The sequence below is a fragment of the Pteropus medius genome, unplaced genomic scaffold (genome assembly GCF_902729225.1).
Source record: "Pteropus medius unplaced genomic scaffold, Ma_sr-lr_union100, whole genome shotgun sequence".
NCBI classification, from domain to species: Eukaryota; Metazoa; Chordata; class Mammalia; order Chiroptera; family Pteropodidae; genus Pteropus; species Pteropus medius.
The window spans coordinates 844,950-869,362 of record NW_024347790.1 but is presented as its reverse complement, the minus strand read 5'-3'; the positions used below and the strand labels follow the sequence as shown (position 1 = coordinate 869,362).

The 24,413-nt window shown below is 41.2% G+C and overlaps 1 protein-coding gene and 1 long non-coding RNA gene across 4 annotated transcripts in view; one reads left to right on the top strand and one right to left on the bottom strand.

The window, feature by feature from the left end:
• Nucleotides 1–22,308, bottom strand: part of OPTN (optineurin) — a 35,635-nt gene extending 13,327 nt beyond the window's left edge. For all 3 annotated transcript variants that reach the window (XM_039877395.1, XM_039877394.1, XM_039877396.1), the window contains exons 1-7: nucleotides 22,139–22,308; nucleotides 15,814–15,990; nucleotides 14,968–15,170; nucleotides 10,858–11,040; nucleotides 8,875–8,948; nucleotides 6,901–7,035; nucleotides 397–499 (exon numbers count right to left, since the gene is read on the bottom strand). In XM_039877395.1, the coding sequence (XP_039733329.1) occupies nucleotides 397–499; nucleotides 6,901–7,035; nucleotides 8,875–8,948; nucleotides 10,858–11,040; nucleotides 14,968–15,170; nucleotides 15,814–15,979 (864 nt within the window). In that variant the 5' untranslated portion in view covers nucleotides 15,980–15,990; nucleotides 22,139–22,308. The remainder of the gene's footprint in view (nucleotides 1–396; nucleotides 500–6,900; nucleotides 7,036–8,874; nucleotides 8,949–10,857; nucleotides 11,041–14,967; nucleotides 15,171–15,813; nucleotides 15,991–22,138) is intronic.
• The window catches only part of LOC120614606 (uncharacterized), a 59,841-nt gene that overhangs the window by 18,068 nt on the left and 17,360 nt on the right, over nucleotides 1–24,413 (top strand). Inside the window, exons 3-4 of the long non-coding RNA XR_005656011.1 lie at nucleotides 10,571–10,642; nucleotides 16,546–16,655. This is a non-coding gene — a long non-coding RNA (uncharacterized LOC120614606). The remainder of the gene's footprint in view (nucleotides 1–10,570; nucleotides 10,643–16,545; nucleotides 16,656–24,413) is intronic.

The following is a 24,413-nucleotide window of genomic DNA, read 5'->3' as shown; positions in this document are numbered from 1 at the left end:
CAAACTATTTTATGTGAAGCAGTAGTGGGCTAGAACCAAGATCTTTTCCTTCTTAAGTTTCTGAGCCATATCCTCAAATTATCTCATTATAAAGTGGATAACATTCCTTTCTCATTTAGCATTCCTTTCTCAGGAATTCAGGAGAGGAAATCAGTCAAGAAGAGAGAGAGCAGTGATTTCCTACAATCGCCTAGGATAGGAATACATCTCACTACAATTTACAGTGAATGAAACTGAAATCAGGATAAGGAAATGTGAGAGAAAAAGAAAACATTCAACGCGAAAGTGATTTCTATATTTCTAAAGCCAGTAACACGTCACAAGACTTGACTCCAGGTTTTACACTACTCATGTCTGCTGGGGATGTGAGAGCAGTCTTAGAATCTTAGTACCCACAGTTTCTGTGCCTTTCTCCTCTTCTGTCTCTTTTTCTGTGCTCCCCTCTGTCTGCGTCTCGATCTCAGAACGATCGTTGGCTTTCTTTTCAAAATATGAAACTCTAAAAAATTAGGGGGTATAGAAAAGTTACTTTCTCTTTGGCTTCAAGAATAACAATTGCAGAAGCACTTAAAAGAACATTGTTCAAAATTTGGATAAAGGACCAGGGGTTTTCAAAATCTCTTTGTCAAATATGTGGTGACAGAAAGCTAACTATGGGCGGTAAACACACAATGATATATATATATGACATATTGTTGAATTGTACACTTGGAGCTTATAGGATTTTGTTGATCAATGTCACCCCAATAATTTAGTTAAAAAAAAGTATACTGACATAAAATTAATAAAAAAAACTCTTTGCATTCACTATATTAGCTTTAGTTTAGTGTTCATCCTAAAATTGGTTAGAACAGATTTAAGAGATGAATGCATACAGAAGTAAGAGATATCTCACCCTGGACATTGAAAAACACTACCTCTTTTCATGTAAGTACAATACTCAGAAATATTTTTTTAATGTGTTTTTGGGTGTGTATACATGTGCATACGTGTGTGTTACATGAGTGTTGTATCCTTTATTAGAATTCAGCGAAGAAGGAAAGACTTTTTCTTTTTGGACCCATTTAAATTTACAAGTCCATAAAGATAAACAAATGTAGCAATATTCTCCCGCTAAATCATAATCACATGAAAGCCATCCTAATACAAATGAAACAGAGACTTGTGGTTAAAGATAGTAGATTGTACATATGCATGGGATTTTTCTCTCATCCCAACCTTCACTAAAATGACTTTTAAAAAGCCATACACCTACAAGAACAAAGAGAAAGGGAGAGAGAATAGCAAGAAGATTTGGGAAGCATAGGTATAAGTGGGGACTGAGTTGGAAGCCCAAGAAAGCTGGATCTGAAGCTAACACTAGAGAGAGCCAACACTGTAGGACCCAAAAGGCTCAGGAGTCAGTGACAACAGGGAGCTCTGGATATGGGGATAGAGGTAGTGCATGTTTAAGAAGGACTATAAGACCATAAAATCAAGGGTTTTTGGATTCAGAGACATTAATCAGAGTTGAGGGCTTGAGTTCCCTACTGAAAACACGGGAGCTCACACATAGAATACTGAGACCCTCAGTCTTCTTGTCCTACTCATCTCAATAACCCGGGCATCTAGAAAAACTTCTCCCAGACAAGAGCCTGGAAGAGTCTCCTCTGGCGTATGTGACCAGCAGGAGGGAAAAGATTTAAAGTTTCTGACATGAGGATCTCAGCTAGATCTCCCTATACATGCACACAGCACTTCAGTTAGCTTCTAACTCCCCCTCTTAAATCTGATCAGGCAGCCAAGATAACGAGACACTTGAGGAAAACCTTAAAATTAAACATAAAAAAGTAAACCAAAAAGAAAAAAAGCAATTCACTGAAATTAGAGTATGCTGGCGGGGAGAGGCGAGGAGGAACTTCCAAAGAACTATCATTAATATCCTTAGAGACACAGTAAACACTATAACATAACAAAATGTAACACTATAAAAAAAACATTCAAAGAACCCCCTCTCCCTCCAAAAAAAGGAAGATGAAAGTTGATCAAATGTATCAGAAAGGAGAAGAGAGAGAGAGAGGGAGAGAGAGAGAAAGAGAGAGAAAGAAAGAAAGAAAGAAAAAGAGAAGGGGAACAGAGTTAAGAAAATTGGAGGATGGGTCCAGGAGAGCCAGTTCAAAGTAAAAACAGTGCTAGAAAGAGAGAACAGAGAAAATCAAGGGTAAGAGATTATCCCTAAATTAATTCAAGATCATTTTTCAGAACTGAGGGACACGAGTTTACAGAAAGAGCCCAAGAGTATCCAGAACAAATGGATGAAAAATAGGGCTCACACCAAAGCTCATGAGAAACTTCATTCCTGAAGATTAAAAATCAGAATAGCAATGGATATCTTAGCAGTGACATCCGGGGCTAGGATACAGTGAAGTAATGCTTTCAAAGTTCAGAGATAAAATTATATCCAGTACAGAATTTTATATCTAGCTAAACTATCCATAAAGTGTAGAGAGATTTTCAGGTCTACAGATCTCAGAAAATATACTCCCCAGGTAGTCTTTCTTAGTAAATTAGTGGAGATGTGGTAAGCTCTATTTGAAAAAAAAAAAAAATTTTAAGAGTGAGAAAGGTACTGGATTCAGGGAACAGGTGATCCAACACAGGTGAACTGAGGGAATTCCACAGGATGAGGGCAAAGGGAGATTCCAAGGTGTCTGCAATACAGCAGGACCCAGAAAGCAAGGAAGCCAGACTCTAGGGGAAAAGTCTTCACGAAGAGAATACTACCGAACAGTACTAACATGTTTGAGTATAATTGAGAGATTTCCTCATTGTAGAAGAGTATGGGTAAATTATCAAATTTTAAAAAGGTAATTATGCATAGACATAAAAAAAAAGTATAAAAAAGGAAAAGTGGTCAAGGCATAGAGCACAGCTTCACTGAGAACTCTGTGTACGTGTGTGTGCGCGCACGCACACGCACATAATAATGTAAACACTGATTCTAGTGATCTAACTAAATTTCAGTGTACTGTCATCAATGTCGGGAGGGGAAGAAGTGCCAGAGGTATGTGTTTGTGGTGACGATGATGGGGGTGAAAGACAGTTAAATCTCCACCTTTCGTAGTCGGAGGTCAGTAGATTATATGTAAAATAGGGGGAGATTTTAAGTAGCAATTTAAGCCTGCTATATGGAGGTAAATTTCGAAAGAAACAGCTAAGTATGTTGAAGTGGTTGTCTGGGCAGCAGGAGGGGGCTGTGGTCAAGGAGTTGCTATTTTTCCATAAGAAGCTGGTAGAACAACCAATTTTTTAAACTATGTGAATGCAAAACTGATTTTTTAAAAATACTTAGTGGTGATAAAGTAAAACAAACAATATTGGTATCTGTTACAAATTTCCAAACCTAACTGGTGCACAGGCATTGTTCCCAGCTAAGCAGGTAAGTGGGTTAAGAGCCATTTGGTTCAAGGTTGACGGAGAGCTTATCCCACCACTTGTATATCCTCAGCATGTTGACCTACATTACAGCTTATCTTAATTTTCTAGGGCAAATTTTCCATCTTGGGCTGACTTTCCCTTGCTACCTCTCAGTTTTTCCTGGGCCACACTTCCTAAATACTTTCCCTCTCTTTAATGGCTGTCAGTTAAAGTTTGTTTAGAAAATACATATTATGTAACATTAATCTTGGCAAACAATGAAAGAATGACAAATCTACTGTTCCCTCTCCCCAAAAACCACCTAAAACTTTTCAGAATAAAATTTAGACTATTTATACCCCTATTTCTCATAATTAATGAAAACGATTGAAGACTAACTTATTTAGAAAGACATGCTAGGTCTTGGAATGTGTTTTCATCATATCCTATGTAGTATGTAAACTAAGCCAGGTTGTTCAGGTATCAGTGATTTTATTTCTAGGTTTCAGTCCTACCTTAGCTAGGAGGAAGTCATCATCCCGATACCCACATACAGAATATCAGTCATGGCAACTAATCACTGACTTGCCAACCGTTAAATACTGAGAGAAGGCTGGCTCACAAAGCAGAGTTTTAATGCAACTGAGAAAGGGACCCTTTACAGGCTGCTCAAGGTGCGAGAGTGTAACCTCTGTCTCAAAGCAGGCCTGACTTCCTAGCTGCCATCTGAAGAGCCATGCCTGTGAGCCTCCAGGCAGAAAGCTTTAATTGTTTTGAAAGCAGGAACTATACACATATATCATATGAAAGATCAGGGTGTGTAATTAGCAAGTTCCTAAGCTCACACTTTAATTTTTAAAGCTAATCGTGTCATCATGACTGGCTAAACTTGACATTTAGAAAGGTGTACAGTACTCAGGAGAAGAAACATGCCTGTGAAATACAAACGTACTGGTTACTCATGAGTTTTAAAGCATAACATCTTCCTTTTAAAAATCAGCTGTAACAAGGTATAAAAAGGATGCTTTTATTTATGTACATATCTGCGCATTATTACTATGATTTGGGATTTGTCAAAAAGGCAGGACAAATATTTTACTCCATTAGAATACATGGTACTAGTTTCCTAGAGGCCAACCTCTGAACTTTTCTAAGCAGTAGGATATCGGGTAAAAACCTAGGATTTCTCCCTGCCCTCTTCACTTTTGAAAAGAGGTAACAAACAAGTCATTGGGCAAATGCTGATGTGTCTTCCAGATTAACCTCATTTTGAATAAATAACTTGTGTTTCATATTTTTAAGGACGTATCTTTCTATAGTTTAAAATTTAAACTTCTTTAGTAAGAAAGTGCTTCTAATAGTGCTATAATTTTAAGATTAATGAGCAATTTATACTGTCTGAGAGAATTAATTTTATGTCATAGTATATTTATGATTAAATGTTGCAATCATGGGAACCCTAAAACTACTGTATGACCTCCCTTATGTCTTGTATGGTCTAGCACTTTGCAGTTCTAAAAAGAGCATTTCCACATAGAAATTCATTGACTTCACAACTCTATAAGATAAATTTTACCCCAAAGTGTGTGTGTGTGTGTGTGTGTGTGTGTGTGTGTGTTTGTGCTTGGCGATGTCGTGTGTACCACAATCTATGAGGCCCAAACCAAAGTCATCACGAGAACAGAAAACTACAGACCAATATTGCTTATGAATAATACAGATGTAAAAATCCTTAACAAAATACTAGCAATCCAAACCAGCAACATATAAAAAGGATTATATAGCATAATCAAGTGGGATATATCCAGGAATGAAAGGTTGGTTTAAACATCTGAAAATCAATGTATTACATCATATTAATGAAGGTTTAAAAAAAAAAAATCATCTCCATAGAAACATAAAAAACATTTAACAAAATCCAGACGTTTCATGATAAAAAATGTAATAAAAGGGAGTTTATCAACCTGATAAAAGCAACTATGAAAAACTCAGAGCCGATAATTTATATAGAAATGCAAGGGATCCGGAATAGCCAAAACTATCTTTTAAAAGAAGAAAATAGATGACTCACACTTCCCAATTTCAAAATGTATTACAAAACTTTAGTAATCAAGATAGTGTAGTACTGGCATAAGGACAGATATATAGAGCAATGGAATAAAATCAAAGGTTTAGAAATCAATCTTTGCCTTTACGGTCAATTGATTTACACCAAGGGTACCAAGAAAATTCAGTTAGGGAAAGAATAATCTTTTCAACAAATGGTATTAGGATAACCGGATATCTACACACAAAAGAATGAATTTGAACTCCTACCTCACACCATAAAAAAAAAAAAAATTAACTCAAAATGGACCACAGACTTAAATGGAAGTCTTAAAAGTATAAAATTCTTATGAGAAACATAGGACTGAATCTTTATGATCTTGGAGTAGTCAATGTTTTCTTAGATATGATATCAAAAGCACAAGAGACAAAAGAAAAAATAGATAAATTGGACTACGTCAAAATAAAAAAAAACTTTGTGCTACAAATGATACTATCATGGAGTGAAAAGATAATCCGCAGAATAGGAAGAAATATCTGCAAATCAAAAATCTCAAAAAGGACTTGTATCCAGAATATATAATGAACTCAAAAAGACAATATGACTTTTTTCAAATGGGCAAAGGATTTGAAAAGCTACTTCTTCAAAGAAGATATACAAATGGCCAACATGAAAAGATACTCAATATTAGTCATCTGGGAAATAAAACCACAATGAGATACTATTTCACATCTATGAGGATGGCTATAATCAAAAAGAAACATATGGATACGGAGGATATGGAGACAAGGGAATCTTCATACTTTGCTAGTGGGAATGTAAAGTGGTGCAGCCACTGTGGAAAACAGTTTGGTAGTTCCTCAAAATAGTAAACACAGAGTTACCATATAACCCAGCAATTCCACTCCTGGGTATACAGCCCCAAGAATTAAAAAAATACGTCCACGCAAAAAATTGCATGAATGTACAGAGCAAACATTATTCATGATAGGCAAAAAGTGGGAACAGCCCAAATGTTCACCAACTGATGAAAAAACAAAATGCTGTCTAATCGAACAATGGAAGATTATTCGGTAACAAAAAGGAATGAAGAACTGGTACGTGCTACAGCATGGATGAACTAAGAAAACATTATGCTACGTAGCATAAGCCAATCACAAAATACCACGTATTGTATGATTCCATTTATATGAAATGTCTGTAACAGGTAAATCTATAGAGGCGGAAAGTAGATTACTGGAAAGGATGAGAAATGAATGCTAATGGGTACTGGGTTTCTTATTTGGGAGAAAACATTCTCAAATTACAATGTGATAATGGCTACATAACTCTGTGACTATTCTAAAACTCATTGAAAAGTACACTTTAAATGGATGAACTGTATAGTATTTTAACTATATCTCGAGAAATCTGTTTAAAAAGCAATGTATGCATATCTCAAGTTACCTATTCCATACCTTTCTCTGACTTCCTTAAGGGCATTCTCGAGTCTCTCCACCTTCTGGTTTCCTTCCCTCAGACAAAGCAGGAGCTGGCTCACAGTTAATTCCTCGGATTCCAAATAATTCCTGGCACCTTCTACAGATCTGCTCCTACATCAAGATGGCATAAAGGTTAAAAAGGTTTTCATCAGAAAACAAAAATGCCCAAGTCTAAGGATATAACTGGAGCCAACTTACAGGAACTGCCTTCTGGAACACTCTCCAATGAATACTCACTTCCTAACCAAGCACAGATGGCCCTCCGTGCTTTCCAGGGAAGGAGTGGGGACTAACGGCCTTACACTGCATGTGCTCACTTCCTCTGAGTGGTCACTGTGCCCACCACAGCAGACCACACGACTCACAGAAACAGCGGAGCAGAGGAAGTCCTGGTCTCCGATGCCCGGCTGCCCTAGAAAACTAGTCCCGAAGAGGACCACAGTCAAGGTGCTTAAGCACACGTGCTGCCTGAGGTGACATGCAGACCCGCTGGCCTTTCTCCAATGTGACAGAAGCCATCACATTCTCAAGTTGAGAGAAGAAAGTCAAATAATTAGAGCAGAGAAATGTAGATACTGTTGGTATGTCATATATTTTGAGAAGTATCACAATCTGATTAAATCAAGAGGCATGCAGAGACAGACTGCTGCTATAACAGCTAAACATTCCGACGACTGTGCTGATGCTAATGGCAGCCACTCTTGCAGTAATCTACTGAAGTTCACACGTGTCAAAAACAGCCAGGATTAAATCCCTGTTCCCAACTCCAAAGCTCAAACTGTAAACCTAGAAATCAATCTCTAACTCCTTAATATGCTTTCAAACAAGATAAAGAAACTGGAAAAAAAAAAAAACCCCACTCTGAAAACAACTGTCCTGGCTTGAGAAGAGAAATTAAATTCTTGCATGGAATGCCAAATGAGAGGAGGAGGGAAGTGACAGGGAGAGGGGTACAAAACAAGGAAAACTTTCTTCCTTCCCACCACTTCAACATTCTTTTGCTAATAAAAAAAAAAAAAAAAAACACGCAGCTATAAGGGGAAAGCCAGAGATTTCTAAAAAAAAAAAAAAAAGGGAATAACTCTCATTTATTCCCCTTAGCTGTACTGCTTCATGAAAGAATATTATTTAATATTTATTTTCTACCGTATACAAGGGCTTAGGAGCATAATAGAAAAAAAAATAATAACCCATTTTCATGTTTTATAAATACATTCATCAAGTTTTGGAAAAAAAGATACTAAAAGCCTATGAGGGAAGAGATCCTTAGAGAAACTTTCAGATAACTGTCTCTTAAGTAGACTAACATAAAGTAACCTGCTGACGGAGGATGCGCTGACGACCCATTCTGGGGGACTGCTACATGAAAGAGTCTCAGGGGCCAGGTTCCACTGCCATCTCCTCCTCAGAGTCCCCTCGCCATTTAAGAGGTCTGCTTCCTACTATCTACATGGGACATAGCAACTGGAGATCCCACAGATAAGCTATCTGGGCACTTTCAAGAATCACCCAGTGACTCAGGGCAGTAGCAATCACTGTTATAGGAGATTATACTCAGTAGTATTAGTCACCTTGGCTTGTACAGGAATGAACAGGGCAGAAAAAGTGGAAGCACCCCACTTATCAAGCGGGGCAGCCTGGTCCAGATCAAATTGCACGGGCATGCAAATCAGGAAACACAGGTCTTTTAATGGAAAACAAGTTTGTTTTCCCTTCTGATCTGATGGAGATGGAACACCTTGAGTGGTGAGGGTTAGTTAGCCCTAAAAGGCACCAAACATTATTTTGATTCTCTGCCAGCTTTGGCTGCAACATGAAACAGCGTTCAAACTGAACATTTTTGAAAGGTCCTGGTATAACTTAATAAGAAGTGATTTTTACGGCCCATCACTAGAAGTGACAAGACTGTCCAGGCTGCCTGTCCAACAGCCCCAGTCTTTCCTTACTTACGTGTCCCTGGAATCGGTTCTTGTGGGCCCAGGACTTGTCTTGATTTCCTTCACTGCCACATCTGCCTCTCCTTCCTGTAAAAGCAGAAATTAAAGAGATTTAACATAATAATGTCTGCAAGACAAATTCTCTATCAAAAGAGAAAAAGGCAAAAGATCAAGAATTCTGATGACCTGCAACCCAAGGAATATACCAGACATTTAAATGTGAGAGGTTGAAATTTGGTTACTCATATGGAATAGAAATGTCCCCTTCTCTCACCCACGTGCCACGTCAGGATTATAAATGTCTAGACGAAGGTCAGCCTCCTCTCATTCTGCATAGTCAGCCTAACCCCATAACATGAAAACTTATCTCCTTCTCTCTCTCTTTGGCAGTTCTCCTCTTCCCTAGGTTAAGTTCATGTAGAGCTAGTGACAACTCCACATACCTTCCCTGTACAGTCCTTTAAAATGCAAAATGCTAGAACTCAAGTTGCTGAAGCAAAGTTGAAAAAGAGGCACAAAGTTGTCTCCTATTAGAAATGCTATGCATCTCGGGCCATTTACGAAACAAGAGTATTAAGACCACTTAAATGATTTGAAGTAGCTCCGTTCAATGAGCTACTGGGAAAATCTTCCAAAAATGCACAGAGATGGTTCTGGATAATTTTTATTGTGACACCCTTCCTAAATCTTGGGCAGTATTTTCCGGTTCACAGAAGCAAGGCAAGAAAAACAAGTTTACACTAAAAATAACTGCCACTCATCAGTGAGGGAACATATTATGCCAACCGCATACCCTGATGTGAAAACTTCTGCTGTGCTCTTTGGGCTTCCTGAATTTTATCAGTTATTTGCAGAAGGTTAACACTCTGACTGAATTTGTGTTTCATAATCCAGTCATTTGCAGAAAGGGTATTCTGGCAAAGTGTGCTTTTCAAATGGTATTTTAATTCTCTTGATTTTGGCCACTATTAAATAGGCATCTAAAATTTATTAGAGGGCATGAAGGGCAAGGTTATTAACAGCCATTTTCTATCTCGAACTTCAGTGCAGCAAATGAATTAGAAAGTAAAAGAAGTCATGTTCTAATATTTCAGACACATCCAGTAGTTAAGCTTTTTGCAAGTTGCTCCCTTATCTACAAGGTACCTTTTTCTCTTCAGAGACGCAATTAATCTCTTGTCCTTTACATGCACTTTGACAAAGCTGAAACGATAGTGTGTATGACAGAGGATTTTACCCTCATGCGGTTTTCTCACTTCTGCAGCGAAGGAGAGGCCTCTCCTTGATTCATCCACTTCTTTAGTAGGACTGCCACACTCCCAGACACAGCCATGACAGGTGCTTCTTATGGGTCAGGACCTGCCACCTCGCTCAGCTCACTTCATTTTGGTGGCACATAAACGTGAGTTTGATAACACCAGCTTCAAACTCTGTTCCCAGAGGTCCCCAAGCAGCTGCTGTTAGAGAAGCCGAGACATCCCTCCACCCATGACCAGACACCTCTGCTCCTACCTTTCTCCACTTCTTACTTCTAATAAACCACAGTTCCTTAGAAGACCTTGTTTGAAAAGACGATTCTATTATTAAAAAGTTTTAAGGCCATTGGTTTACTGATCATGATTCAGTGATCGTGTTCACCTGAGTGAAATGCTGAACACGGCTTTGAGACCTGGTCTGAAAAAGTTAATGCTTTTTTTTTTTTTTTTTAGGTCAGTCATAGTTAAATGTCTGATTTGTCAAGACACATTGGAAAAAAGAAGGACCATCTCTTGTCGTAAAAGGTAAATCGATATTTTTCCATTTCGAGCATTATGTGATAGATAACTTACAAGCATTATGTTATACTTAAAAAATGAGAGCCAGTTTATCTTTGCTACACTGAAATTCCCCCACTACCTGGCTTCCCTGTGTTGAAAAGATATGGTGGTGTTTGTATCAACTGTCCAGGTGAGGTTTTGTAATTTGCTTAAAACAAAACCCAAGCCAGAACACTCACAGCCATCCTAATTTCAACAAAGGAGTCTTCAGAGGGGCCACCTGCGTTCAGCTTGAGCTGCAGTTCGGACACAATGCCAAGCAGATCTGCCTTTTCAGCTTGAAGCCGCACCACCTGGGTCTTTAGCTGTTCCATTTCCTGGTCTGCTTCTGCCTTGGGGACCCTCGGGTCCCCAGTGGGGTCCTGGAAGTGACAAGAAGCAAAGCAAATTAACAAATCGAACCAAGAATCCAGCCGTCACACTCGACTGCTCCACGCCCGCCGGCAAGGCAGTTTCTCAACATCTTCATCCCTTATGCTTTACGGTAGAAAATTCTAGTTTTCCCTTGGCAATTTATTTTGACATAACGTTTAAAATGAACATTTTTGTATTACTTTATTACATTTGAGTAATAGAAAATTAAAATAACTTCATGACAAGAAAGCAAGGCTTCCTCAGCATGCTGGAATAATCTGATATGAAAATAACCAACCAGACTTTGGCAAAGGTAGACTTGTAAGTTGTCCAGAATCTCAGAATATAAGGACAGAAAGCTGCCACAACGCCACCTCTTGCCTCTTTTTTCCTCCCCCAAATGTATACCCACTCCACCCTCCCCATACCCATCATGTCTAGAAGCCAGAGCACAAAGGACATCACTTGGTACAATAATGGCAAAACACAATGAAAGGTCCAGAATTCTCCTAGGTGTATAGTTTGGGTGCTACAATACTCTGTGTTGGTGTTTTAAGGGTGCTAAACATAAGTCTGTTGAGAAATAATCAAATTGAAAATTCAGGGGCTGGTACAAGAGATAAAAAAAAAAAAAATTTCAGCCTCCATAAACACTAATAATAAACGTTACTATTTCACTAAGGTCAAGGATGTGTTGTGTTCATCCTGTTGCAGTGACCGCATTTGACAAAGTCAGGAGAGAAAGACCCTAGTTAGATGCTTGGTTTTACTTGGGTGCGAGGACAGACTTGAGCCCATGCTCTGCTGAGTGGTGCCTGTGTTGCCTTGAGCAGACACACTTAGCGTCTTCGCCTTAATTTGCTTGAGTTAGAAAGAAAGACATGGTGCCACATGGTCTCTGGTCTCTTCCAGCTGTAACCTTCTCAACCTTTCTGATTTCCTCCTCAGGAAGCTTTCACTGCTCTCGTGGGTACAGCCCCACCAGAAATATATACACTTGAGATTATCGGAGGATGCAACACATTAGAAAATTGGCACACACATACACGTATATCTTCTCTGTGATAAATTTCCTAAGGAATGGTAAACAGGCCCTAAGGCTTACAGTGGAATTAAAAAGTACCCGAAGGGCATGTGTCTGGACCACAACATCTTCGTCTACCAGTTCGTCCGTAAAATACTAAAAACTGCAGGACAGGTATCAACTTGCAGCACGGTGGTGTCCCTCACAGCATTGAGATCATGCTCTGCCTTCTTTTGGAGCACTGCCTTTGTGAGGGAAATACCATAGGCCTCAGAGAACAGCAGCTCCTTATGAAATGGAAGAGTCAGGTCTAGAAGGAAGGGCTGAAAGCCTGTGCAGTCTCTCTTAGCAGTGGCATATGCCAAGGAAACGTCCATGTAAAATAATGAAAACAGACAAGGAGAGGTCCTGCTGAGCCTGAAACCGGAAGCAGGCAGGAAGGGCAGAACTGTGCCCATTTGGAATCTTTACATTTACCCACTGGCCTCACCGAGAACATTTTATGGAATGGGTTTTTAAAAACCAACTTGGCATAAAGGTAGGAAATAGAATTTTGTTTTATTTTAAAGAGGTTTAGGAAGGACTCCATTTGATTTTTCTGTCTCCTTGTAAAAGTATGTTCCTGGAAAGAATTTTAAACAAGTGTCTGAGAACCAGGGACACAAGGCCATGACACTAAGATCTCGGACTGTGAGGCTGACTTTCTTTTTCATAGCTGTGAGCATCTCTTAATTATCCTTAGGAAGTTACAAATCTATTTATTTGGCCATAAACACCTTGTAAGATAACACTTTAAATTTCTCTCCATTTTACCACTGAGAGTCTTTTCACTGACTTCCTGGACTAGAACTCCCACGGTTTACCCTCCAGGATCTCAACCCCAGCTCCACTATTTGTTAGGCTGTCATCACTTTTGAGCACTTACCATTGACCTTCGTGCAACACAGCAACTTCTCTGTCTTTCTGTGTATTTGCATGATGTCTCTAGCCTACTGTCCTGACAATGTGCCCAGGTCGATATGCAATTTTCTAATCCAAGAAAAAAAGTCTTATCTAATGACATTTGCCTAGCAACCTGCAATTAAAAGTTAAAAAGTACTCTGTAGAGACATTGTGATGTATAAGTCAGTGAAATCGGACAGAACCATTAATGCCTCAGCCTCACCCTGAGGCTCAAAGGCAGATGTCTAGAGAAATTCCCAAGCTCCTCTGCTCAAGCTGGACAGAACCCTGAAAATCCCTGATGATTTGGGGTGGGAAGGGGGGTGATCCCTGGGGAAACAGCGCCAGAGATGAGCCAGCGTGAGGGAGACAAGTCCAAGGCCTTGAGAGCTTTACTCAGTCAGGATGATGAGGGCCTAAAACTCAGCTCAAATGGTCCATGAAATAAAAATAAGGAAGAGGTGGGGAGGCAAGGGGTCAGCCCGGGAGGCACAGTTTACGGGGAGAAGGCCGATGACCAAGGATATTAAAGAGCCATATGTGTCTCTTTGTCCTAAACACCCAAGTCCTTTGTTCCAAGGACTTGTTTCTGAGTCCTGCTCGTAACTCAGTTCAACTGACCATCTGTACTGAAACAAGCTGTTCCAAGCTCCAGCTTCTGCTCTCAACTTCTTCCAATACTGGGACCTGTAGGAAAACCTACAGGCAGACCATTTCAGACAGACAGACTGCTTCTGGAAGCTTCCTTTTTGGCTTCAGTATGATAGGCCCTAGCAGGCTAAAGCCAACTGTCAGCTCACATCCCAAAAGCCAAAGGAGGAAAACAGTGTGAGATATTTTCCTCCAGAGAAAAGAAAATGTATATCTCAGGTGACCATTTCTTCACAGTACTGTACCTCAAAAATACTTAGATAATGAGAACGGTCCCCTCCCCCGCCAAAAGTGACTTAATGCTCTTTGAACTACAACACAGTTGAAACGTCAGGTGTGAAAAACCTTATCGATAGTGAAACCTTTCTAATACAAATATAAATGTATTAAAGCTGAATGCTTTCATTGTCCCATGAGCAAGAGCTGATAAGTAGTTCATTGATATAAACTATGATATTTTTCTAAACAACTTTTCGCCCTTTATTCCATATCATCCCCTTTTCATTATTTTCTTTCCATTTATGTCTTTCTTTGTATCCTTCACCCATTCAAGAAATTAGATAGAGATCAACAAAGTTCAAGGTACAATCTCAAGAAAAATCACTGATGTCTGGGATTACACTCCGCCCACCCAGCGCTCCACCCTCCAAAGAGTTACTTACTTCTGGCTTTGGAAGAAAATGAATGGCAGACTTCTGTCTAAAAAAACAGTGCCCAGCGAGCTTTCGAGTATGGGCAGGGGCTTCGCATGTGTTCTGATTTGTTTTTCATTAGAGTATTTGACACCCACTCTCGGTTGTGAGCATATTTCTCAGGTTCTTTGGGTCAATGAAAACATGGTGACCCTATATAATATTCCCTCACAACATGACATTTGCCAAACCATTCTTCAGACGTAAATTAAAATGTAAAGTGAGGAATCTATCTTAAACTGAGAGGAAGGACAAGGTCAATGAGTAAAAATTCTGAGTAACAGATTTTTTAATGTAATTTTATATCAAAGACATACCCTTGGATGGTTCTAGGTGGAGGTCCTTCTGTACTGTCTATAATCAATACAAAATACTGGTTTAGATTCACAACATTCTTTTGACTGTAATCAATATGGTCAAAGTTTTACACATTTCTTTCTCCCAATGGAAATTATTTATGACTCTTAAAACTGCAACCAATCTTCTCAACAAGAACACTTCTTTCAACATAATGGAAAACGGCTGCCTAGCCTGAATCAAGAAAGGTTTTGATCTAGAAACCTAGACAAATAAGAGTCCACTACAAATAATCATAAAATAAAATCACAACTGATCAGTCTGCTCACCTCAAATGACCTTTCTGTTTTCCCTTTTAGTTTGCCGAGTTCTTCCTTCAGTTTTTCATTTTCATGACTCAAAGCCATTAGGCGCTCTTTGGCTTCTTTGCTCTGGATCTCAAAAAAGAGGCGTTCTTCCTTCTGCTTCTCCGTCCAGGCTGAAAGCTCCTCAAATCGCCCTTTCATAGCTTGGTTATTTAACTTCATGGCTTCTGTATGGGGTTCAGAGTGAGGGTATCACACAGCAGGAGACTGGACTGGTTTAATGGATCAGACCGCCCCCAGACCCCTCGACCACGAGGCTGTGACTCAAGCTGGGCCAGGCCCGAGGGTCCGCCAGAAAAAGACTACAGCGAGACGAGCGGTTTTCGCTTCCAGGCAGGACTAGCGGCTCTAAAGTTATTTCTAGTCCTCATGAGTTTCAGGAAAATAAACTGATTTGGGTACCTCCACCCAGCGCAGATACCTATGAATAATTCCATGGAGTGATGGGTACTACTCCCGGACTCGAAAGCTGGTCCTGCCCAAGGCCACGGCTTGAGACATTAGAATGCTTCCTCTTGATGAGGTAGTACTTAGGACTAACTCTGTAGTAACAGCAGCCTGTCTTTTTTTCCCCTTTTAAATGGACAAAATGCCATTGTGCCATTTCCTCGAGATATATAAAATACTTTCTATTCTTACCTGTACCCAAAAATAAACCATGGCAACAGTTTTAGCCTTACTAAAAGCTAAAAACTCTGTGCTCTTTCTGGACTCAGGGAACCAGAGAGAGAGAGTGAGGAGTTCACCTATAAGCCTTGTTACAGGAAGGTCCAGGGTGAATGGAGACACGTGGGACCTGGTACCGCTCACCTTTCAGCTGATGGTTCTCAGTCAAGAGCTCTTTCATCTGCTGCAGCAGCTCCTCTGGGGTGAATGTGTCCAGGTTAGGGTGAGCCAGATTGGGGGGTCCATTTCCCGTGCTTTCATTGGGGCTGTCTCCCTTTTCAGTCAGGCAGCTAAGTGGTTGATGGGACATGACAGCAGTTTCTACGGAAAAGTTACACGCTGACAATATAGCTGTCCTCTGCAAGGGGTCCCTGTGAGTCCCCCAAATCCATCAGCAATTGCTAATCAGTTTTCCAAAAGTTGCCTTCTTCCTCTCCAATTGTATTTTGAACATTTTTGATTCTTTTAAACGAAAAAAAAAGTATCCTAATTTCAGCATGTGCATGTGTACATCTGTGGACATGGGTGCCTAAGGGGCACAGTGAGGAGCTGGGAAATGGAGGCAGAAGAGGAGGAACCCTAACACAGTCGTTCAAGAGGAGTCCCACCTATGTTTGCAGACGGGGCAGAGTCTCATTAAGTTGATTTTCCATTGCAAATCTTTAAACTCAAATCTCTATATTTTGGGTGAATTGTACGGTATGCTAATTGTATCTCAATGAAACTGTTAATCTCTGTATTTTATTTCTTGTATTTTTTGATAAGAAGGGAGAACTAACATTTTGGATGCTTGCTACACTGAATCACTGCACCAGACACATCGGTTTCTTCACTGAAGAAATCTTCACTGACCCCAACCAGTTATCTGTTTTACAGGTGACAGAGCCAGGTTCACTGAGGTCTTATGGGCCGTCCAAGGTTACTTAACGAGAGGCACGACCAAGTATCAAGGATGATTCCAGACCCAGACCTGTAATACGATAAAGGTATGACTGAATATTTAGCCTTCAATATTCGATTATTTTGTGAAGCACACTAAAAAGACTAGGAAATCTTGCTTAGTTATTGCACATTCTGAGACTTTAAAGCATACCACTTTGTGTAGAATCGTCAAAGTGGAAATAAATAAGAGACAAGTGTATCCCAACCCCACTTCTGTATGGCCTACCCCCTGGGCAAACATAGAAATCTCCTCTCATGACTGGATACATGCTACAGGCAAACATTTTCTTTTTCATACTTCATGGTGATGATAAGCCTTTTCATGAAGAACTGCAGTCAGTCAATCAGTCACTGGGAGATGAGAGAAATACACTTGCTGATAAGTCACTGTATCATAACATCTATGAGTGCTCTCGTAGTGCCCATATAATAAAATGCCACCAAATACACGAGTGCAGGATGGTGCCTCTTCTCAATCCAACTGGAGGTGGCCTCCCTGGAAACCGAGAGGCTGGCAACCTGCCTTTGGTCTGAAGGGACTTGTAGGTAATCAGAGGTGGTGCCACTATTGATGGGACAGCAGGCGCCAACACTGTCGCCTGCGTGACTACTCCTTAGGGCACCTAGCACAAGGAAAGGCATTCCCATGAAATTCGTTAATGAGGATGGCAAGTTCAGGAAGTAAGAAACACTGATAAAGCACAGCATTCAACTGTGAGCCCAGTGAAAGCATCTGTGTGTTACACATTCCAGTTCATTTAGAAAAGAGGAATAATGCCGAAGGGTGTTCTCTCCTAGCATCAGGTGACGAGAGTGGGCTGCTTTTGTCTTCTCCAATGAAATAATCTGAATTATTTTGCATAAAGTAATTTGGATAAAAATAATGTGAATAAAGCCAGCTTATAGCTTTCCATAAAATTCATTTTTGCACAGAATGATGCTGGTGCTAACGTTTCATAAAAATGGGTTTTTACTTAATAACAGTGATCCCATTTATTTTGCAGAGGAATACTAACATTCTAGGTAATAGACCTAAAGACAAAATCCTTGTAATCTGTATTATTTACTTGTCCGCATTAAATTTCCTCAGGTATTCAATGATTATGCTATACTCGGAAAAAGTAAATGGAAACATTTAACAGATGTTACTTTTAAAAAGTGTCTCAGCAAACATCTACAGATGTGTTTGGTTTCATTTTATTATATGCACACATTTCTTCCTAATGGTTTTTCTAAGAGAGGGGAAAGAGAAGAAAAGGTGAGAAGAGAGAGAAGGTGGAGGAGGGGAGGGGAGAGAAGAAAAGAGGGAGAGCTTTTCCCTTCAAGATTATACAGGTATTTTTCCTCCTTGGTTTTCCTTTATACCCCCACCAAGTGTTTAGACACAAACATAAGAAAGTTAAACTGGTTCTAGTTGTCACATCAGTGCTTCTCACTTTTTCAGGTTGTCCAGATTTTATAAGGATACAAAAAAAAAAAAAAAAAAAAAAAGCAAGGTTATGCTAAGGGAGACAGTATGAAAAACACTGGGTGGCACTACCCAAATGTATGACCTTCAGAAGTCACCTGGCATCTTGTGATGGTGTATCGACCTGTCTGGCAAATGACAACCATTATGGTTTGTCACTCAAAGTGTTCTTAAGCTTCTAGCAAGTTCACAGTCCGACCCACACTGTTCAACAGATACACCCTAGCACCCTCATGGCCATGCCCCACTTCTCACAAATAAGGCACATACCTGTCCTCATTATAGTAAATTCTTTGTTATCCAGTTTTGTTAGAAAAACTTATTTGGATATGCAAATGTCATAGTAAATAAAAAGTAAGTATATATTATGCCATTAATAAGCATGTAAATACCAAAATTATAAGCACGTAAATTATTACCAAAATTTTACTAAAAGCAATTGAATTGATTTTTGGTGACTCATAGAGCACTTCTGGATTTTAGAATATTGGGGGGGCATCATTATGAGTTATCACAATACAGTGCAAGTGTGAAATGTCTATTCGTAGAATGCCAGTTACAGGAAGCTGAATTCTGTTTTTAACATCACCTTGAGCTACTTTTAATTAAGCAAACACAGAGATGCGTTATAAATCCTTGCACACACCTTCAAAGGTTATGGAAATTGGAACTAAACCATTTATTCCAAGGTTCTGTCTAATAACAGAATTTCTCATAAAAGCCCAACTAATCTGGATCTGAAATGTGTCATTGTAAGCGAAGGTGATATTTAACTACAGAAGGGCAAATTGATTTAGCACAGGATTTGTCCAGATTTTACCAATGAAGAAGAATGAGAACTACTTGGAAGGTAAAAAATCAAAAGTAAACTCTCCTAGATTTATTCCCAGATCTGCTATTTGAATTCGATTATATGTTTTATCGTTCTTAATTCCAGAGGTCAAGTAATTATAGCAATGACTTGACTTTGTAGGCATGACCTTAAATCTCATTCCTGAGTTGGCCTTAAAAAGGATTCAGTCCGATCCCTCATTTGCTGCAAGAATGTCTTGTCCAGTTTCCACAGCAGATGGTCATATAGACCAGGCTTGAATGACTTCAATGACAGACAGTCTGCTCAATGACTTTAGCAGGCAACTGCCCATTCTATTACAGGGTGGCTCTGATTGCCAGAAAGTCATTTTGTATTGAACTTTAATCCGCCTTGTACTGAATTCCACCCACTGGACATTGGACCAGTGGCATAATACAGAATAAGCTTAGGCCACTGCCTTGGTGTGGCTGATTCTCCAGATCTGTTGATTAAGTATTCAAGGTTCAATCCGCATGTGGATAAGTCAGTTTTAAACAGTGAAAACCTATTTGTTGATCAGAGACAGTGCTGGCTATTGGCAAATTCTGGTTTGGGTTCACAAGGAAGCTAAGGTTCTAAGATTGCATCAACTAAACCTATCACTATCCTGGAAAAAGAACTCAAAACATATATCTTACTGAGGGGGTAAAAAACAAAACAAAACAAAACAAAAAGAACCTCACCTTTTATGCCAGAAATGGTATTCTGATTTCATAATTTGCTAACATACAGAAAGTAGATTAGATTTCACCTCATCACTCCAGGCAGGAACCTGGGAGTTATGCCTGATTCTTCCCATTCCCTCTTCCCCCAAGTCTAATGGGTCACCAAATGCTGTCATTTCCACCTCCTCTCCACCCTCACCAGCATAGGTCAGGCCCTTCTTGTCTTGTCTGAACTATAGCAGTGTTGCACTCCACAGAATACAGGATTCTGGCCTACTTTGTCCACAGCACCAGGATATTACCTGACATATATGAGGGTTCAACAGATACTTGCTGAATGAAATTTCACAGCCTCCTACATGATCTCTTATCAATTTCCATCACAGTCCCACTGCCTTCATGGTTTCTTTCCCAGTACGAGCTCATCCACCTGCTTAAAACCCTTCCCATACAAGGCAGAGTTCCAGCGCCTGAGTGAGACAAACATAGCCTTTCAGGGTCTGGACCCTACTTACCCACTGGTATCACCTGTCGCCATGCCACTTATACTCAGGGCACATTACAGAGCTCACTGTTCCCTGTAGTCTTTTGCTTCTGTGCCCTTGTATGTGTGTTCTGCCCTGTGCTTGAAATGAATGGCCTCTTTCTGCCCTGGCAAACACCCACAATGTCCATCCAGCTCAAATAGATGTCCTATTCTTTCCTCGGTGAAACAAATAGCACTTGGTGTGTTCCACCTCCTTGGCCCTTTTCTGCAAAGTACTGTAATCATTCCATGCCGGTCCATCTCCCCATCAAACTTAAGCCAAGGTCTCTATCTTATTCTTCCTAGAGACTGGCACACAGCAGGCTCTCAGTAAATGTTGAAATGAAATGAAAATATAGTTTAAGAAGCTATTTTAAAGTCTAACACTAGTAAAACACTTCCCGCTGTGTAGGTGATAAACCCGGCATGCTAATATTTTGAGTTTTTCTACAGTTCCATGGCACTCACTTCGATTCTTAAACTCAACTTTTAAAACTTATTTTGAAGATTAGTACTGTTTTTTATATCACTACAAAGGCATCTGGATATTATTTCATAACACATATTCTGTTATTTAATCCTTATACACACGTCAAAGTGAAAACAATAAAAATTTAATTTTTTTCTTTCTGAAATAGATTTTACTTTCAAAAAACAAAGTTTAAGTTTTTTCCCCTTTTCCTTTGGATTTACTATTCCATAAATTCCAAAGAACATATCGAGCAGTCTAAGTCTTTATAAAATTCACGAAAAGCAGGGCTCAGAGAAGAGAGTACCCATGTACCTCTACTTAAGGGAGGAGGTTCCATGGTAAAGTAATAAATATAGTAACCACTTCCTTTCAAGAATAAAGTTTATTTTTGTTTTTTGGAGGGTTTAGTAGGAATCCGTAGCATAAGATGCAACCTGAGGTCAATTACAAAAAAAGATATGACTTTTATAACGTTGTCCACAGTATATGAAGAACGACTAAAACTGGCACAGTAGAAAACAGATCATTTGTCCCAAAGGCTCTAATTATTGTCCTCTCTCTACAGGCTACATTTAAACTTCACTTGCCTAGTCCATTCCAGGGCAGTCCCCGCCTTGGTGGCTGCTCAGGAACTCTCCAGCCCACCACAAACTGGGCAAAGCACAATGGGGGTGGGGGTGGGGGGTTCTCCTGTTAATAGTGCCACTTGCTTAACCAGATCTGAGGTTTTGATGTCCTAACTCCACCTTACTGTACTACAGCTTTGGTTTTCCATTTCATCCTGTGGCATACAGCCCTGTGACATACATTTCCACATCACAGTTTTCCTGGTAGAGGAGGCAGACCAGAACCCCTTTTTCCTTTTCTCTCAGGGATGTTTACTGCTTTCAGTTGATCAGTCTCCGAGAGTAAAAACAATTCCTCAGCCTCATCAAATATTTATATTATCTCTCTCTATATATGGATGGATGGATGTATACATGCATATCTATGTATGCATATATGTGTATGTATGTATGCATATATCCTCACACACATGCATACACACGTTTTAGACAGAATTGTTTATGAAGATTCCTTTCAGCCGTTCAGTATCGCACCACCTTAGAGAGGTCACTTGTTTCTTAGGGTTCCTGGGCTCATAAAAGATAGTTTTTAGTTCTTAAAGTCTTCCAAAGGTGTACCCTTACCCACTTCCCTTATAATGAGGAACTAGATGTATAATCATTCCCAACCTGCGGGAGCGTGTCACCTTAAACCACCTTGGTGACCTACAGAGGAAGTCACCTGCGGCCGGCCAGGCCAGTAAAAAGGGGGAAGGGCGCTTTGGGCGGCCGCCCCCGCTGCCTTTTCACACCAGGTCAGGATCGGCGAGGACCCGTAAACCCTTCCATCGGAGAGGACTCCCTACCCCTCGACCCACACCCCTGGTGACTCAGGGTCGCAGGGACAGGGCCTGCGGAAACAGCTTCCAGGGCAGAAAAGGAGCCGCCGCCTCGCCCAGCCCCTGCCCGGCCCCTGCCCAGCCCCTGCCCCGGCTCACCTGGCGCCCGCGCTCCCGCCTCTCTCCGGGTCACTGCTTCCTCGGCATCGTGCCCGCAGGGGGAGGCCTCCGGACCCGGATGCAGATGTCGCTCGCAGACCGGCCGGAGGGCGGCGGCGGGGACTCGGGAAGCCTCGGGCTGACGTGCTGCCTCGCGACCCCGCCCAGCGGCGCTCAGCTGACTGCCGCGCGGGCCTCCCCGCCTCCGCGGGGAATTTCCTGGGCCCCGCCCCTTGCCAGGCCCCGCCCCAAGCGTCCCTTGCCTCCTCCCCTGCCGCGGCTCGCGCAGGAGCCAGGCAAAGACGCGGGGCGATGCGGATTGCACCAAGATGTCAGTGTGACTGACAGCGTTAATCAAAATAAATTTCGAATTAAACCAAATGTGTGGAGTCGGCTTTCCCCGCTCAGGTTCCCATAGAAGACCAGATCCACAAGGGGTCGCTGTGCCCCATGGAAAGAGCAGGACGGTACCAGGCATCCCTGGAATCAGGCTTCGATCTCAGTTAAAAGCCTTACATACGGATATAGTTAACTGAGCATGCATGGCTTTCCACCCGATTTTGGCCTTAAAATAGACCTTTAAAAACAAAAAGCTTGCAGGATGCTTCTTTGGCTCTTGCTACCTGGGAACAGGCCAACCATTGAGACCTAGATGCTTCACCAGGGAGTTTAAGAGATTGACCTGGATTGTACCTGGAAAGCAGAAGTATTGCTCTACTGGACCAGAAGAAGGAAGATGCCCCCGGATTAGACAGAATTAAAAGGGAGGAAACAAGACCAGAAAGGGGGGGGGAGAAGCGCCCTAGTTTGCATCCCAAGCACCCTAATAAGGAATGAGCAAGGAAGCCCGCACCCGACACAAAAGGCATCTGATCGCAGGGTCAAGGTTCGGTCAAGGCTGTGCAGCTGGTACACCCCGCCGGCAAAAGGACCCTCGAACAAGAGAAGAAAACAGAAATCAGGACGGGGCTGCAGGTGGTCTGGAAGAGAGTCTGGGAGCAGGCTTGTGCTGAAGACGAAGGAGGATATTATACGGGGAAGAGCTGGATTTAAGAATGAAGGCGTTGACATCGCTGAAATCAGTGGGAATAAGCAGCACGTGGTTGCTCATCCAGGCTGCTCATTGGTGGGAAGGAAATGGGAGGGGGGAATCCCAATACAAGTGGGAAGAGAGTGGGGTGCTCTGTTTCCTGGCATCCCGGAAGGGTTCGTCTCAGCTTCGCTGTCTAGACCTCCTGTTCCAGGCCGCTCCCCCTGCCTGGTCCTTCACACCATCCTGAAGTTAGCCCCTGGAACAGAGCAGGGACAGCTGCCAGTCTGTAACTGCCCCATGACCCAATTCCAGAGGGTCCCTCCTGGGTCTGTTAGGGGTACCTGGGGTGAGTCACACTCCACTGGGCTTCATTCTATTTTAAACCGTGTTAATGTGAGATAAACTGAGTGGCAGAGAAGCTGGAGTGGGGGCGGGGTGGATGGAGGTCATACAGGGGCTGCCCAGCTGCAGAGGGGAAGGTGGGGGGTGAGTTTCTGCTAGAGAAGGTGGTCAAGGGAGTTTTCTCCTGACCCACTTGCTCCCAGCGGGGGGTGGGGGGCTCCAAAGCACTGAGCACCCCTGCACTTCTAAGCTGAGCAACCTTGGACAAATTATCTACTCGTTCTGTGCCTTATTCTCTTATCTATAAAATGGGGGCTATAATACAGGTCCAAAATCCCCAAAGTCTCAATAACCAAAGCCTTTCTTATTTCATTTGGAGGCAAAATCTGAGCTAAACTCTGTAAAGCCTTTTACAGTCTTTATTTAGACCATTTGCAATTACTTATTTGTTTTGTTGATGGCACATTAATTATTTTGTATGAGAGCTGCCTCAGATCCTTTTGGGGAGCTCTGTTATATGAATTACATGCATGTATCACCTTGCTAAAATCCAAAATATTCTGAATTCTGAATCGGAGTTTGCGCCAAAGGCTTCAAGTCTATAGTACCAACTGCCTAAAGTAATGGTGAGGATTAAAAGAATAATACGTGTAAAACACTCAGAACAATGCCTGGAGCATAGTGTTGTATTGTTATAGCTACTGTAGAGCTAGCTGTTTCTCAGCCTGAATAGTCCAGGTGGTGCCTCCTTCCACTCACACTTCCGAGCAGGTACACTCTACATGCCCCTAAGAAAACTGAAATCGTTACACACTTTTAGTGGTTCACTGATGTAGTTTTGTGGTAGGGTATTTAGTGAGATATTCATTTGTTTATGTAAATGAGCTCTGTGCTCCGCCT